The 17,680-nt window shown below is 40.8% G+C and overlaps 1 protein-coding gene across 1 annotated transcript in view; it reads left to right on the top strand.

Annotated features, from left to right (window-relative positions):
* Positions 1 to 1,227: 1,227 nt before the first annotated feature.
* cdh2 (cadherin 2, type 1, N-cadherin (neuronal)) overlaps positions 1,228 to 17,680 on the top strand; it is a 154,703-nt gene continuing 138,250 nt past the window's right edge. The window contains exons 1-2 of the mRNA XM_034182823.1: positions 1,228 to 1,388; positions 5,409 to 5,517. Of these exons, the coding sequence (XP_034038714.1) occupies positions 1,344 to 1,388; positions 5,409 to 5,517 (154 nt within the window). The 5' untranslated portion in view covers positions 1,228 to 1,343. The remainder of the gene's footprint in view (positions 1,389 to 5,408; positions 5,518 to 17,680) is intronic.

The following is a 17,680-nucleotide window of genomic DNA, read 5'->3' as shown; positions in this document are numbered from 1 at the left end:
CTAACTGCGCAGATTAAACAGATACAGCAAAACACCGCTGCGCTCCGGAACAGGAAGTGATACAATACCGCAGTGAGAGTCAACCACCAGTAGACATGTGACATATATTACCCTGTAACATGATAACTAAGCATGACAGATCGTGCAAACTATTCCTTATTAGAACCCTATTAACCAAAACAGTAATTTGCATCATTTTTTTTACTGAATTGTAGCAACTTTAACTTTTGACCCCTGTACAAACTGAAATTGACCTTTGTCACCAGTTTTGCTGTTTTTCCCCATAACCCCAGAACATTACATCATAGATAGTACAAACTATACTTTTTTGGAATTGTTATGATCAGACAAATAATATGATATAGTTTTCAACGTGATTGGAGCATTTTAAAATTTTTACCTCTATGTAATTCTTCATTGACCCCAACCTGACTACAGCTACCACCCTGGGATGGTTATCATACATTTTTGTGTAGGTCATGGTACACTGAGGCTGGATTCTAAGTGTTGTGTAGTCACCTTCAGTGGTACCGATTAGGTCAAAATTGATGACCGGCTCATGGACTATCAGTCATAGATAGTCCAAACTATACCTTTATGGAATCTTTACCGTCAGACAAATAACGTGGTGTAGTTTTCAAAATGATTGGAGCATTTTTAATTTTGACCCCTGTGTAATTCTTCAATTGACCCCGACCTGGCTGCCATATTGAAAATTCAAGTGGCCTGTTGATTTTTTCAAAACAGTAATGTCTAAAGAGCATTTGCGCCAACTTTGATGCTTTTATCACCATTTGCACGATTCTGCTCTAAATATTCTCTTAGCTGCTGCACTAAACTAAAATATTAGCTCTCTGACATCAGTGAAAAATGAGATGGATGCCTTCTTTTTTTATTGCGATTGACACAATAATTGCAAATCTTGCTTAATTAAAAAAATATATCCAAGGAACAAAAAAGTAGTGCCCAGACTGCACGGCGTATTGATTTGTTTGGAGGGTGAAATGGTCGGTGCGGCCGGTAGGGAGAGACAGAGAGATGGGCTCCTGGCGTGGCCGGGTGGGAGGAGGTGGAGGACAAAGAGGAGGAGGGGGTGGGAGCAGCAGCAGCAGCAGCTTCAGTACCAGACTCCTCTCTGCTGCTCTCCTCCCTCAGTGCTCCGCGCGCAGAGGAGGAGGCTGCTTCATGCCGCCGCTCTTGTCGTAGAAGGACCTCCTTTTGTCACCGCCGCCACACGCGAGGGATATTTAATTTTTCTTTTCCGTCTTCTTATTGTTATATATATATATATTTTTTTGCCTTTCCTTTGTACGGATTCCAAAGGAAGAACCGGAACCGGAGCGATGTTCGGCGGTCTGCTCGTGCTGGCGCTCTTAGCAGGACTGCAGGTAACCCCGCGGAGTTATACTTTAACGAGCTGCTTCTTCACCTTACACTTCTTTATCTTTATTTATCTCAAAGAAGAAGAAAAAGAAACGGGCTACAAATTCACTGAACAGTTCTTTTTTTAACCTCCTTCTAAGCTTTAAAACTGCGGAGACTTCGTTTCAAACGTGTCACCACCTAGCTTAATTTGCCTCTAGCTTAATTGAAGGTGACGCTCTATTTTACGGAAGTTAGCACCGATTTTAACCAGTTTTTCCTCATGGCTTAGATTTAGTTTAGGTTAAATCTTCACATGCTCTCGTATTTAGAAATAAAGTGGCTGAGTGTGAAATGATTTATCATCTAACACAATAGTTGTCCAAGCTTAAAGTAGCTGAAATACTTTTGTGGTAGGTATTTTTTTTTTTTTTTTTTTTTTTTTTTTTAAAGCAGCAGAGTTGGACTCTAATTGCTCCTCCAGGACCACTGGTCAGGTTCTGTCCTCCCTGTGGGTCCACTTGAACGATCAGAGGATGAAACTAGAAGGGAACTCACCTCCACTCTGTTCATGATGACCAGCAGAAACTGTTAGAGAATCTTTGTTCTCCACCGTTTGGCATTTGTGTGAGGATTCAATTAATTGGAGACAAAACAGGACAACCACCAGGCTTGAAAGAACTCTCCCTTGACCATCTCTCTGCAGATTTTTGTCTGAATCAACCCACTACTTTCTGAGATACTGGTGGGTGGGGTCTGTAGTGCAGAATTGGAATTGATGAGATTTTGTCTGTTACTAGTTCTGTTTATCAGGTTGATTTTGCTGGTCTGTGTTCTGTGTGGAAAGATGTAGATCTACAGGTTTTCAGCATCAATGTGCTGCTTTCCTTGTTGGTAAATGCTGAGTTTGACGTAACGTCAAAGGTGCAGCTAGAGTCTCTATGGAAATTTAGAGTGTGATAGTGCTGTACGTCTGGGGAAGCTGCGGCACAACTGATAAAGCGCGCAAAATATTGTGGAGCTATCACAAGATGAGGATAGTCCATGTGATTTCACAGAACAATGGCGGCAGGGAAAGCATGCCACGAGGCTTGAAACTACTGAATTTTTAAGAATTTGAGCAAAATCAAAAAAAAAAGAAGAACCCCCTACTTTTTAAAATCGGTATAATAGTGTGAGGATTGTGTTATGATGGGACACTGCTGCTGTTCTTTTGTTTGGGAACAGCCCCGGTGCATGTATTTATTTATTTTTTCCAACATGAAGCCTGTAAAAGACAAAACATCAGCATTGTTAAGAGGAATTGATAACATAAGAGACACATGATTTTGATGGCTAGAAAACTATGGAATTAGTTTTTGATTGTAATCCTTTTCTGGTGTGCATGTGTGACCAAACAGGAAGTAAACTGTGCTAATTGGTCAGGAGAGTGGCTATACGCCCAACCGTTGGGTCAATAAAGTAAATACGCGAGCACATAGGCCCAACCCCAACCGACCAATGAGCGTGCTTGTAAGCTCACTTCCGGTTTCAACGCGGGAGGGGAAAAAGGCGGATATTTTGCGGGAGGGTTTGCAGTCCGCGGAGGAGCTGTGATCTAAAGCGGTTCTGTTTGGCCCATCACAACCAGGGAACAGTGTCAAGCTAACACCATCTTACAGCCAACAAGCAGCATTTTGTTCAAAAACTGTTTCGTCGTTAACAGGCTTCCATTCAAAATGCTTATGAAGTTTGTCTGTTTTCATCCATTGCAGTGTTTTCGCCGTAATTAAAGACGGCGCCGTTAAATGTGTCAAACATATGCCGCAATAGAGCCTTAAAAAAGTGGTGTAAAAAAACGTAGTTTAGATGCACAAAACGTCAAATACACGATCACGGTTGGGCGAATAAGATAAGACATTATATTTATCTGCCCAACGGTTGTGTGTAACGTTTAATGTATGACTTATCTGCCCAACGGTTGGGCGAATAAGATAAGACATTATAGTTATTTGCTCAACGGTTGGACGTATAGCCTTTGCCATTGGTCAGCGTAACTAGGTCAAGTCACAGGTGCTTTGCTCCATTTAACATGGAGTCATTTTAATTGTTAGGCTAACCTTTTCATAATTTGCTGTGAGTGAACAGAAATTAAATACGGTACCTTTGGCGACTGTGGGGGTGTTACACGAGCTGATCAGTTGGTACCATTACTTGTTGCAGCTCATATACATCGAAAGGTTTATGGCCCACCCCAAGGAATAACAATTCTGCTACTCAGCTCAGTGTGGCAGATGGCGCTTCCCAACTTCATGTATGTAGCATCTGTGGTGTGAAAATTCGGGTGTCCTGTGGTGCTGGTTTTCCAAAGTTGTCAACTCAAAACCAATTTACAAAATGTGTTAGCTCAGATGTAAAAATGTGAACAGTTTTTCCTTTCAGTGCAGATATGGTAAAGTCAAGGACATTACCAAAGTTGAAATGTGCTGTGCAATATGGTCCCTCTAAATAGTGTTACATTAATTCTATCATAGTGTAAATTAATGCTATAAGTTGATCAGTTCAATTCCGTTTGTGTATACTGTGCCAAATCATGTGTTACCTCAAAGGACTATGTACAAGTAATATCGAGAAATTACCAACCCTCTTGAGCAAGCACTCTGCAAGCCACAGTGGAACAGAAAACCTCCCCAAGCAAATTTTGGTTATTTTACACTTGTCAACTTGATTTAGCACAATCACAGTTGATTTAACACTGTTTGGAGTGGACCATTCTGCTTTACACTTTAGTTTTACTCTATAGCATTTGCAGTGTATGAAAACCCCAAAGTTGCAAAGGTCAGTAAATGTAGACACAGTAAGTATTGTTCTTTTTTTTTTAACTGCAGTTAAATTTAACAACATTTAAAGGTTGTTTTGCGAGTTTTATTGGATGCATTTTGTTGCAGCATAGCAATTCGGTAAAGCAACAACTCTAAAGTCAAAAGGAACTTCTTATGGGCCTTATTTGGCCCTTGGTGTGCAAGTTTGACATACTTGATGCATATACTTTAAAAGAACTGTTTCTTCACTGAACAACAGTGGTCATCCATAAACACACAGTTTGATGCTTGATATTGTTAAAACTGTTGTAGGTCTAGTTTAACACTGGAATACATCAGCATAGATCCCAGTGCTGTTGTAGTAGTACTTGAAATCCAGGTCTGCTCCTCCCTCCGCTCGGCATGCATTTTCCATTTAAATTCCTCTGATTAGGAAAGGCAAGTGGCACGGATACCCACAATGCTCTTTTCATCAGGGCTCCTCTCATTTTACACTGAGAGTGCACGGTAAGAAACAGAGCCCAGGCTCTGTTCTTGGAAGTGGATCGATGCTGAGGTTGTGTGATCTAGTAGATGCGTGCCTGTGCTGACTGCGCACAGCATTTTGTTATGAAATTGTGATGTGATACTGCATTAGATCTTTCTTCAGTCATGCTTTTTGAAGCAGTCAATCTCACTTTTTTCTAATTTTTCTACACCGTCCCCATTATTTAGTTTTTTTTGGCATAAACATTTAAACCCCAGGCAGGAATACACTTGCAGCACATTGATAAGTAAAAGCAATTTAGTTTCCCGACACACAACAAGAAACTGCTTTTTTTTTTTTGTTTACTCAGACATTCACATATAAGTGTTTTTATTCCCACAACGGTGGGTCGTTAACAGTTGCTTTTATTCCCTTTTCCCAGAACTTCAAAGTAGACTGTTTGTCCAGAATGCTGTGGCGATCACAGGAGCCAAGTGGGAACATTGGCTATAACCCTACCCTAGGTTTGGGCCCCTCCAGGGGGACAAATGGAGCTTGTTCTTGTCTACCCGTGCTTTTCACTAATGCTTAACCCTTTTGGCCTCATTATCCTAATTGCGATCCCTGCTATAAAAACAACAAATGCTTTTGTACAACCGTAGGGATTTCAGAATGTGACCAAGAGGTATAGGGGGGTAACTTGCTGCATACTGACTGCATTTTTGAAGGTTGATTTATGACTCATTGCTGCACCCTGTCCACCCCTTCTTCACTAACAGATTGCTGCAGAGGGAAGGGGCACCCCACCGTGCAGACCAGGCTTCTCTGAAGATGTATACAAGGTACTCATACCAGATATGGTGGAGAAAGGACAGCCGGTTTTCAATGGTAAGTAGTAAAAAAAATATATTCCTACCACTGGGCCACACTGTGTGCTTGTTATGTCTGTGTTTCATTGAGTGTGAGCATATGCGTGTCAGCGTGTGCATGTGTCTTTGTGCTAACGGCATGTGTTATGAGGACATTCCTCTGAGGATCAGAACAAGGCCAACATATTTAAGCGATTAGCTTTGGTACACTATTGTGGTATTGCAAGTTATGTAGTTTGCCTTGTAAACCCACTCACATGTGGTTCAGGTTTATGTTGCTTCTATTTTGTTTGCACATTTTCTGTACTTGTGAGCAAAAACGTGAGCAGAGTCTAAAATAAAATGTTGGGCTCGAGCATTTCTGTTGTTGCAATTTGCATTTGCTTGAGATGAATATTAACAGGTTTGTCATCAAAAATAAGACAACTTTTTTTGGTTTCTCTGGAAATTCTTCATGACTGCAAATCATCTGTACATGGATTAGCCTTTATGCAGCCATTTTTTAAAGCTGCCACATGATTGCTGTTCGGTGCATAAGTATTTGGACAGTGACCCCTTTTAAAAAAAAAAACACTTTAATTTTGTGTTTACGCACGGCCATAATGGAGTTGAATTGAAACAGTGCTGTGGTGTAAATTTACAGTTTTAAGGCAAAGGGTTTTACAAAAATATTGCATTAATCATTTCAGAATTACTGCCATTTTTATCCATAGTACTTATAGGCCATACGTACTTGAAGAAAACAAAATAAATGTAGTGAATTGTATGTCTTGGGGGGAGTAGTGGGGAGGCTTTCACAGCCAGCTTTCTTTAGACTGAATGTGTCTTCCATTTTGGTCTAACTTACATACAGACTTTGACCTTGATGGATGTTGACAGTTCCCGTGTAACCATAGTTTGATAAGGATAGTTTTGCACAGAAGTACTTGTAGTGATTGGTAAAAAATAAAATTGCTGATGTTTAGGGCTGCAGCTATCTATTATTTTAATAGAGTATTCTATCAATTATTCTGGCGATTGATTGGATAAAAAGTACTCTTGCTTTTTTAACCAACATCAACAGTCCAGGGCTTTCCCTAAACAATGGCACGATGTCGCTGCTCCATCACGCAGATTGTCAAATTTAGTGTATCTCTTTCTGTTTTTCTGGGTAATTATTTATTTTTTCACATCTTTACAAGTTTCGGATCTTTCCTAGTGTCAGGAGCTCAGCTTGGCACTCCCCTGACACCGGACCGTAAGCACAGGTGGTCGTTGTAATCCTCAGTCAGTCAGGCTGCACCTGAACGTGAGCACAGCCTGTAAAAAACAGGGCTCTGGGAGGGGTGCAACGATTTACCCAAACTGATTAAATGAAGTACTTTTATTTTCGGAAATGCACTCCGTTCTTAAAACAGTACATGTAGTGCTCTCCCTCTCTCCTTCTGTCTCTTTAGAATGCTGAAACAATAAATAAGGGATGTTTAAGTACATTTGTGAGTACTGACAATTTTTGGGTGGGACACATACAACGGACTCTGAACTTTAAGATCTGATGTTATGAGCCCCAACGAGGCAGCAGTGCATCCCGCTGTACGTCTGCAAAGGCGAGTGCCGTTTGCTTTTCATGTATCGTTTAGAGAACAGAGCGCATTTCCGAAAATAAATAAAAGTACTTCATTTAGTCATATTTGGAGCCCGTTTCGCTTTAAATGCGCAGTAAGTCTATTTCAGATGATAAACGTGGACCCTCTTTCTCTTAATAAAAGGCTTTATTTTACTCTTTTGTGTCGTGTTGGAAAGTGGTAGCTTTGGTGCTACAGATTAGCTCTTACATGGCCCATGCTCTAGTCTTTTTTTTTTTCTGGAGATGTTACAGCACCACACACAGGCCTGGCATATGTACTACAACGTTAAACGGAGCTTTGAGGCACAGAATTTCGCTCAAATATTTTTTGTAATTGAATTATTCGTTACTCGACTTATTCAAGTTACTCGTTTCAGTCCTACTGATGTTTGACGATAAATTATTAAGCGAGTATCAAATTAGTCAACAATTTTTATATCATTGATTTCTTTGAGTTTAGCTTGTGTAGTGTAATAATTTTGTGGTTTATTGGACTAGCTGCTCTGGATAATTTTGTTTAACATTGTTCGCCAGTTTTTTACTTTTTATAGACCTATCAACTAATCAAGACAATCATTAATTGACTAATCGGTTGTGAAAATAGTCATTAGTTGCAGCCCCAGTTACTGCATGTTCAAATGACAGAAGACACAAACTGTCCAAGTCTGAAACTGAAGTGTATTTTGTCATTAAATTTCTACCGGGCAAGGATGAAGGAGAGTTATCTTTACTGAAAATCCATGTATCCATTTCCTAGTTTGTCTCAAGAAAAGTGGCTGTAAAAGTGATTATTTGGATTAACAATGATCACTTTGTCCAGTTACTTATAGGCTCTAAAATGGAGGGACCGTGTATCAAAGTGGCTGTGATTCCTAAATGGTCAATGCAATATTTTTTGTTAAACCTCTTGAATTAAAGCTGAAAGTCTACACAACATGCACATATTAATTGTTTCATTTAAACTCTGTTGTGGCAGTCTAATCTTGTTGAGTCGAATAAACTCACTTAGTTGACTAATTTTTTTTACATTAGTCATTGCACAAAGTGCTTAGTCAGCTAAAGTTTTGCATTATTCGACTAATGTTTTTAGCCTGGTACAGAGGAGGCTTCTCTTATTTTAGTCGACAAAACTTCAGTGTCTTACCTCAAAAAATGTTGGTTGTTATGTAACAAAACTTGATGGGATACTCAAGAGTACCGCTGCTTGGCTCGTATTCCTTCAGAAGGACAGCTTCCTCTGCTTTTGGCCATGGTTGCAACAAACGATAACTGTCATGATGCGTTTGTAACAGTTCTCATATTAGCCACCGGCATCGCTGTTCCGTTGAGCAGTGTTGTGTGCATAAAAAGTGTCGAAGAAGAAACTGAAGAGTGAAACTGCTAGGCTAAGAGCTAAGCACGTCAATCTGGAGTTCATATGGGTTAACGAAACAAAGCCTGGATGGTTCATGACTACAACCAACCTGGAAGTAAACAAAAGTATCGCACATTGGAGTCACCTCTTGGCAACGGCACAGGCGAGGCTGTTATACCCATGAAAACTGTTGACTAATGTAAGACGGCCAGTCTACAAATTTAGCCATTGATGTGAAACTGTGATTAGACGGATAATGTTGAAAGACTAACCGTAGTTGACTAAGTAAGTTTAGTAGACTGAACAATTAGACTGCTTTATGAAACCGGGCCAGGTTATCAGCGACACAATCCACATCTCAAAGTCAACTGTGTGCTGAATCATGAGGGATATTGGTTCTGCACTTATGCTGCACATTGGGCGATTTGTCCAGCTACCTATTGAGGGACACTGTGATCTCCTCCCAAGTCCCTCTTTTGGCAGCTAGGGCCGATGTTGTTCCTTTGGAACACTCAAGAGCACCCCTACATGGCTCATATTTCTCCAAAAGGAGAGCTTCCTCCACTTTAAAGAACATAGGAGCCTTTTTCCGGGAGCGCTTCCCCTCTGGTGCGGCTGACTCGGCCATGGTTGTAGCAGACAACCAACCTGGAAGTAAACTCTCAGGCATAGGAAGCACTTGTGAGGCTACTTATACCCATGAAAATCATTGACTAACATTACCCAGCTAATCTACAAGTTTAGCTGTCTGTGCAAAAAGGAGATTAGATGGCTAATGTTGGGCAACTAACCTGAGTCTACTACGTTTAGTAGACTACATTATTAGACTGCTTTATGAAACCAGGCCCTGACTGTTTAGCTTGAAAAGGAATGTTACACATTTTTAGCATGTTTGTTCCAGAACGAATCATAAGTATGGAAATATGTCCAACTGCACCTTTATGAAACTAAGCTGACGAAACAATAACAGCAAGTTACAGTATTTGTTACAGAGGTAGTCTGACATAGCTGCAGAGACAAAAGTAAAAAATAATGATGTTCAGAACAGTTCATTATATTGCAGACGGCATGACCAATACGCTTTCTTTGGAGTTTAATATTGGCAAAATAAGGATGCAGCTACCATGAAACGGCACTGAAAACTGCAGACTGTAATAAAAACAGGAATATATCACCAGTGTGCCATTAGAACCTGGAGGTCATTATGACCAGAAAGCATTCTCACTTGTGTTGGATTTCACGGTGTGTGCCTAAAACTTACATGTTGCTGTCAGTGTGACTCAGTGGTGGCGGTGGAGGGGCAGGTAGCAATGACGGTCGACGCAAAATGAGTAGAAAGCATGTACTTAGATGGGCAGGTCCGGCTTTCACTGGGTTTTACATCAGGCGCAAGTTTCTGTTTGATCCTGCAGGTGATGGATTTCCCTCTTGGTTTGTGGATGAGCTGTGACCGGTGGTAATCGGGTTCCCTTTTGTTTGCCCCTCTCCCCTTGTTTCTCTGCCGTGCCCTCCTCCTCAGCGAGCTGCTGCTCTGTGGAGATTTCCTCGACAGAGGGGCGCTCCTGTGTCATTGTAATGTAGCAGGGCTCAGCAGCGTGGGGTGATGTTAATGAAACTGCATTCTCTAATGAAAAGCTCCTGTGGCATGTTCTGAAAGACAAAGCCCCCACACTGTGCAGACTATGCCCAAAGTTCTTCAGCGGTTTGTTCACCATGCTGGTTTTTAAGTATTGTCTTTGTCCAGCGGCGAATGCTTTTATAAAAGCTGTGTGTTGCAGGTCAAAGGTTTAGATTTACTTGTATTAATTAACTCCATCACTTGTGCCATAATGAGCTTGAATATGGATTTGAAAGGCACTGAGTGAACCGTCTTTGCAGCCAATCTTTGACATTCTCAAAAATTTAGCTTTTTGCATTTTGCTTATTATAAATAATCCAGTCGTTTCAGTCTGGTATGCATAAACCTGTCACTGTTTTCAGGGGTATTGCTTGCACATGTCCAGTCTGGGCTGCTAGTTCACGCTTTTGAAATGAGATCTTCTTAAATATCAGTGTAATACTATCAGTACATTGTGTAATGTGTCAGTAATGTGACTCTTTTGCTCTTATTATATTGCTATTGACCCTAAGCTGTGCATGAGAAGACGTGGGAGTCTGCTGTCTCTAACTTTGTCCATCTGACTGCAGACCTCTCTATCAATCAAGCGAATACACATCCTGAATTCTGTAAAGCCTGGAAATGGGTTTAATTTGCATATTTAAGCCGTTGACATTGTATGCGCAAAATTAAAGGCATCCTGTGTATTACAGGATGGCAGTTGTGGTCAACCAGTTAACAATGCTGCTCGACTGTAAGATTTAATCATATTCCTGAGGGTGTAGATCTTGATGTTAACTGTTCTGTAGCCAAGTGAATGGCTCATTGATTTTCAATAGCATTTTTAAAATGCATTTCTTCAAAGTTGCTTGGCAGAGCAGCAGGCACAAAAGCCAGGAAAGATAATTATTCTTCTATGTAAACTCCTTTCCGATCATCCATTAAAGGGATGTTGGGTTCATTGTTTGCAGATGCGATCCACATCAGGCTGAGAAGGTTGCACACTGTTGACTCTGGGGTGCATGTAACCTTGCTTTTAAGATTGGAATATTTGGCCAGATGCTGATTGAAAAGAAATAACACCATCTTTTAACACCATCACACAGGCAAAAGTAGCTTAAAGTGGATATGACACCTAAAAAAATTACATAAAACTGATATAAATATCAAAATATACATACAGTATAGTAAGTTGAAAGTGGTTTTAATTATTATAACTGAGAAATGAAGTTTGTACAGTTTCTCAAAAGTGTGTTTCTTGGAAAGCGCGCTGGCAGCGTTCCATCAACGGTCACGTAATGCTGTGACATCACAGCGTGTAGGGTCCTGTCTTTATCTGTTAGATTAACAACAGGAACAGATGGACCTCAGCATGGACAGTGACGAGATCAAGAACTTTTCTGACTCGGATCCTGAGGATGTCGCAGCAGTGATTAGACCCTACAGATTGGAGCCGTATCTTTCGGACAAACATTCAAACCAGGAGCATTCTAGCAGCGAAAATAATGCCGACGGAGCTTATGGTGGAGCCGAAGCAGAGGCAAGAGATGTGCCAATTCCAATGGATTTTTGAAAGGCTGCAGAATATGGAATGGTAAGGGAGGCTTTGATTTTTATTGCTGCTGTTTATAACAGTCTAATTACAGTGGTCCCTCGTTTATCACAGGAGTTACGTTCTAAAAATAACCTGCGATAAGCAAAATCTGCGAAGTAGTCAGCGCTATTTTTTGCAATTATTATAGATGTTTTAAGGCTGTAAAACCCCTCACTACACACTTTATACACCAGATTTGGTGTAACTCCGCACAGCAGACAGGAGAGCAGTGTGAGTGGCCCGGAGGCATTGGAGGCAGTGAGAGCAATCGCGGTGATGCCGATTGGTGCCACAACTGGCCCGCCTGATAAGGACGCAGAACACTATGCGCTGTTTTAAAAAAAAAAAAAAAAAAAAAAAAAAAAAAAACATGCAAAATTGCACTAAAATAAATCTGCGAAACTGCAAGGCCACGAAAGGTGAACCACATTATAGCGAGGGACCACTGTATAGCATTTTTGATTCGAGCATCTGTTTACTGCCTTTGTTATTGTTCCGGAGCCGCGATAGTGTAGCTGTTACTTGAGGACCACCGTCATTACCGTCTTGTTTTTGCCGTTTTCGAGTGTCTGGCATTGCATTCATCCGTGTTTAGTTACATTATTTTCACGAAAGAATAGGAAATAAACGACGAAAGTTTTGAAAAAGATTGCCGAAAACAACAGTGAACATGCTGCAACCGTGTTTACTACGTAAGTTCCTTGACCATTTCAAGATTATTGTGAACATATTATTTGGGGTTGACATTTTAGGTGTTCCTGTGAGCGGTGCGAGAACATGGAGACGGTAGAGGAATGTATCTGCTGTTGGGAGCAAATGCGTGTTTGCAAGCGGAGGCAGCGGCAGCCTGACATTTCGTGCATCACACAACAATGCGGCTTTCGATCAATCTGCTTGGACTTGAAAAGGCTAAAACTTTTTGCCCTTGTGTTTGTGCAATATGCTGCAACACACTGGTCAGGCATATCGGCAAACAAGTCCCTGAGAGCTGTGTTTAATCAAAGTTTCTGCCGCTAAAAAAAAGTGTAAACAACAGCCGCCAGGCGTGCAAGCCGATAAGGTCTACACATAGTGACGTATTTTAGGTTTGGTGCTCAGCGGGAAGCTGGTCACGGGGCGTGCACATTTTTCAGTGGCGGAAGGTTCAAATGTTGTATATAACGGGAGAACCGCGTCCATTTTCCCAAAACGCTTAGGTTGACCGAATTATATAACCTTTGTTACATGTAATAAGACTATGTTGTCTTTAAGTGTCATATCCACTTTAAGTCTTTAATCAAATTTGTGGTTCGTTTCCTTTTATCCTTTTAGCTTCTTGACAAAGTGGTTTATTTTGCTAAATACATCACATTTAATTTCAGGTATAGTAGAGCTGTGGGTGGTTTGCCTCTGGGTGTCTAATGAAATTCTGGTGGCTTTAGAGAGCTGACACACATTGTACTGGCTTTTTGAAGCAGGGTTGCAAAGTGAGTCACTTGGAGCATTATTCAGCAGAGGTTTCCCTCTCTAAAAATTGGGTTAATGAGAAGCCCAAAAGCCTAATTAAGCTTAATACACCCTCTTATGCCGCTGTGCTGCCGTCCCTACCCCCAACCATCTATGCTGCTTTCATTGTTCTTTCCTCCACCCCACAACCCCTGTGCTTATTTTCTTGACAATTATGGGCGCTCTGGGGATGAAAAAGACATACGTTTATAGCCTAGGCTCAAGTGCAGTGAATGTGAAGATGTCAGGAGAGCCCAGTGAGATTGCTCTGCAGATGAGATGTCGGGGAAATTTGCAGTTGACTAGATTAATAATGTGATTGAAGCAACTGATGTCATTGTCAGAGTACAATAACACTAATTGGAAAGATCTCTGAGGAGAAGTATTTTCAGTTAATGTCATCCAGTATAATTTTCTGTCTTTGTTTATCTTTGTTGAAGGCATAACATTTAAGAAACAGTTAGATTTATTTGTCAAGAAAAACATTCCTGGCAAAACCCTACATTTTACCCAGAGTGGTTCTATTTTCATGATGTTGTGGTTCTGTCCTGTTGAGATTCTGATGGCTCTGTGTACAGCTGGGGCCACTCAGATGTGTTTGAGGGGCCCCAATGTTTGTTGAGATGTGACCCTGTTCAACCCTCTCCTGTAAACTAGGCTGAGCACTCAGAAACAGACTTGACCTTTTTTCCCCCCTCTGCTCTCAGATTGGAGATTAGGACGGAGGGAATTCTGGTTTGGGTGAATGAATGAATGGTTGTCTAGGCAATGAGGTCTTCTTAACCTTTCATGTGGGAGGCCCCAAACGCAGGCACCTCACAATACATGTTTTAACTCATCTATAGGGATGCATAATATATCATTTGAGAAACTCTCCCATGTGTGCATGTGCAAGAGTCACATATGGCGATAAGACTGTCACCTTGCCCTACATTTTTGTTGCTCAATATGCACACACAACAAAGAAAAACATTGCTTAATTGTCATCTTCCATGACTAATCACCAAGAGAAGTCTGTCTGAAATGATTTATTCCAAAATAAGGGTTTTAATTTTTTTTTTTTCTTCTCAATACATATTTTGTTCTGGAGTGACATACTGTGGAGCTGCTACATGCTGGTTGTAAACTCTAGGGAAGAGGTTCCTGGAAAGAGGACCTTTTGTGCCAAGCGACTTCAAAAGTACGATATTGTAAGCTGCTTTATTGGCTTGTCTCGTTGCAAAATGCTCAGTCGATACAAATTCCTGCTCAACAGCAGTAGTTTGTGTTTCGGACTTTTGTTAAAGGACAGAAAGGAAGGAGTGATAGATTATTAACCGAGCAAACAAGGTATTGCTACTATATATATATATATATATACGAGGTCTGTCCAAAAAGTAACAGACCTTTTTATTTTTTTCAAAAACTATATGGATTTGAATCGTGTGATTGCATCAGCCAAGCTTGAACCTTCGTGCACAAGTGTGAGTTTTTTCACGCCTGTCAGTTGCGTCATTCGCCTGTGAGCAGGCTTTGAGTGAGCAGTGGTCCACCCCTCTCGTCGGATTTTTATTGCGAATAAAATGTCTGAACGATTTGGAGCTTTGCTGCATCAAATTTTTCCAGAAACTGTGAGAGACCTCCAGGTGGACACCATTCGGAAAATTCAGATGGCTTTCAGGGACGATTTTATGGGGATTACACAGATTAAGGAGTGCTCCAGCCGGTTTAAAGACTGCCCACAGCGTCTGAGAGCACGGCGCACTCCGAGCGCCGATCGACAGGCTGAAACCCTGCTGAAACAACCAGATCATTTCCAACGTGAAGGCTTTGTTGATCCGGGATGTTGTCTGACTTCCACAGAAATGGCAGAAGACGTGGACATCAGCACTTTTTCGGCACATTCCACTGTTACAGGAGTTTTTGTCATGGAAAGAGAAGCGGAGGGATGCGCCACGGAGGGATGCGCCACGGAGCCGCTCATGGTGCGGACAAAAGCACCTCCATGTTGGTCTCACAGGACGGCTTTCAGATGGCTTTCAGACGGCTTTCGGTGGCTTTTCAGTCGTGTGACTAGCCGAGAAATTGTGAATGAGCTGGACATGCCAGGACATGTCCTGTGAGGCTTCATCACGGCATTGCTTTGCGCCATGCGGCTCCGTCCCAACACATGAATTTCTCCGCATGTCTGTCTCAATGTGCCGAAAAAGTGCTGATGTCCACGTCTTCTGCAATTTCTGTGGAAGACGGACAACATCCCGGATCAACAAAGCCTTCACTTTGGAAATGATCTGGTTGTTTCAGCGGGGTTTCAGCCTGTTGATCGGCGCTTGGAGTGCGCCGCACTCGCAGACGCTGTGGGCAGTCTTTAAACCGGCTGGAGCACTCCTTAATCTGTGTAATCCCCATAAAATCGTCCCTGAAAGCCATCTGAATTTTCCGAACGGTGTCCACCTAGAGGTCTCTCACAGTTTCTGGAAAAATTTGATGCAGCAAAACTCCAAATCGTTCAGACATTTTATTCGCAATAAAAATCCGACGAGAGGGGTGGACCACTGCTCACACAAAGCCTGCTCACATGCGAATGACGCAACCGACAGGCGTGAAAAAACTCACGCATGCGCACGAAGGTTCAAGCTTGGCTGATGTAATCACACGTGATTCAAATCCATATAGTTTTTTGAAAAAAATAAAAAGGTCCGTTACTTTTTGGACAGACCTCGTATAATGCATGCTTGTCGGTATTGGCCGAATATGAAAGCTGGTGAGCTTTCAATCTGTGTTTTTTCTGATGCTGTTAAGATATTTATGGAGTATGTTCATGTCCGACTTTATTTTTCTAATCGTGCTTTAGCTTTCTGCTTTCTAATGAATGTCATATGTGTTCTGGACTGATTGTCATGGTAACTGGTCTGTTATGGGAAAATATCAGACTGGAAATCAGCCAATCAGAGTGTGGGTAGTGTTGCAGCCATATAATAAGTTCTATCTTTCTTTTGCACTGTATTTGACTGTGAAAGAAGTGCTGCTATGTTGTCAGCCACAACTGTCCTAAAACCATATGAGAAAAATACAGGATGGAAGTTATGGTTGCAAAAAAAAGATTAAAGTGAGTTGTATGGAAGTATTTTGGGTACAGAAAGGATGATGTTGATCAAAAACAAGCACTTTGTCGAGAGTGCCTAGCAGAATAAACCATATATATATATATATATATATATATATATATATATATATATATATTAGTATTTTCTCTTCAGATGCATTCCCCTACAAAATCCTTCAATCTTTTCAGATGATGAATTCTTTCCAAATAGAACTGTTAAAGTAAGTCCCTTCGGCTGATCCCTTGTTTGAACTCGGGGTCACCACAGTAGATCTGGTAAAAGTCACTGCTGTCTAAATCTAGCATTTTTAAGCAGTCTGCACACCAATTTTTTTTCTTCCCCTTAAATATTTGTCCTACACTAGCTTGATGGATATGCTGTACTGGCTGTGGTTGTGTTAAACAGCAAGGCACTATTTCTTAGACTTTAAAATGAGGCCTTGTTTGAACTGAAATTAAATATTTAGTGTGAAGTTGATAACTTTGGATAGATTCAGTAAATCTTGAGGCGTTAGATGTTGAGTTCTTTGTGTTGGAGGTGTATGAGGAGTCCACTGATGTCTGCATAAATGCTGAATAATTTACTGGTCAAATGCGACTTTTTTAATATTAGTCCCTTTTGTGGGTGAGATCTGGAAGCACAGAGTCGTTGTACAGTCGGATGAGAAGAATGAGGAGCAGCAAGAGACATGGCGAAACCATTGCTACATATTCTCTTTGTCATCGTGGGACATCAAGGGCAGCCACAGAACCCGTCCCTCTCTGTATGGTGCTCTTCAATTGTTTGTTGTTTATATTTTTCTAAAAAGAGGGATTCCACTTCAACATTGTATCCAAGAGAACTCCCCACCCCTCCTTTTTTTTCTTGTCTAGAATTGGATCAATAAATCCAGGGTCTTTATTTGTTGTTGCTGTGATCAATATGTTGTAATGAAAACTGCGGGTTGGGGTTAAATTTGTTATACTTTATTGTTCTGTATTTTATTGAGTTCACTTTTTTGGTAACTGAAGATCATATTGTCCAACAAAACTGCCACTTACTGTTATAGTTCCAACAATTAATCAATTTTTAATCAACATAAATTTAGATCTGTTGTGTTTCCATTGATTTTTATTTTTATTAATTTTTTAAATCCAAATTCCTTGATTTCTGTTTATTAAATGTGAACATTTTTGCATATTATATAAGATTTATGACATTTCATGTTGTGATAAGTTACAGTGTGATGCAGTCTTTGTTTGAAGTAGACTTTCTCCATTTTTCATGGTGTTAGAATAAACCGTAAGTGACATTGTTTACGTGGAAATACGTTTCATGAAAAACCAGGGATCTTCTTCAGGTTTTTTTGGTAGTGTTCAATGGCATGTAGCAGAAAGCTCATCACAGAAGAAGCCCAGAAGAAGTAGTCATCTGTTTTTAGCCTGTTAGCATGTCCTGTTCTGAACTGGAATAGTAGTATT

Source organism: Thalassophryne amazonica, chromosome 12, assembly GCF_902500255.1.
Source record: "Thalassophryne amazonica chromosome 12, fThaAma1.1, whole genome shotgun sequence".
In the NCBI taxonomy this organism is placed as follows: Eukaryota; Metazoa; Chordata; class Actinopteri; order Batrachoidiformes; family Batrachoididae; genus Thalassophryne; species Thalassophryne amazonica.
This window is presented reverse-complemented; position numbering and strand designations above follow the sequence as displayed.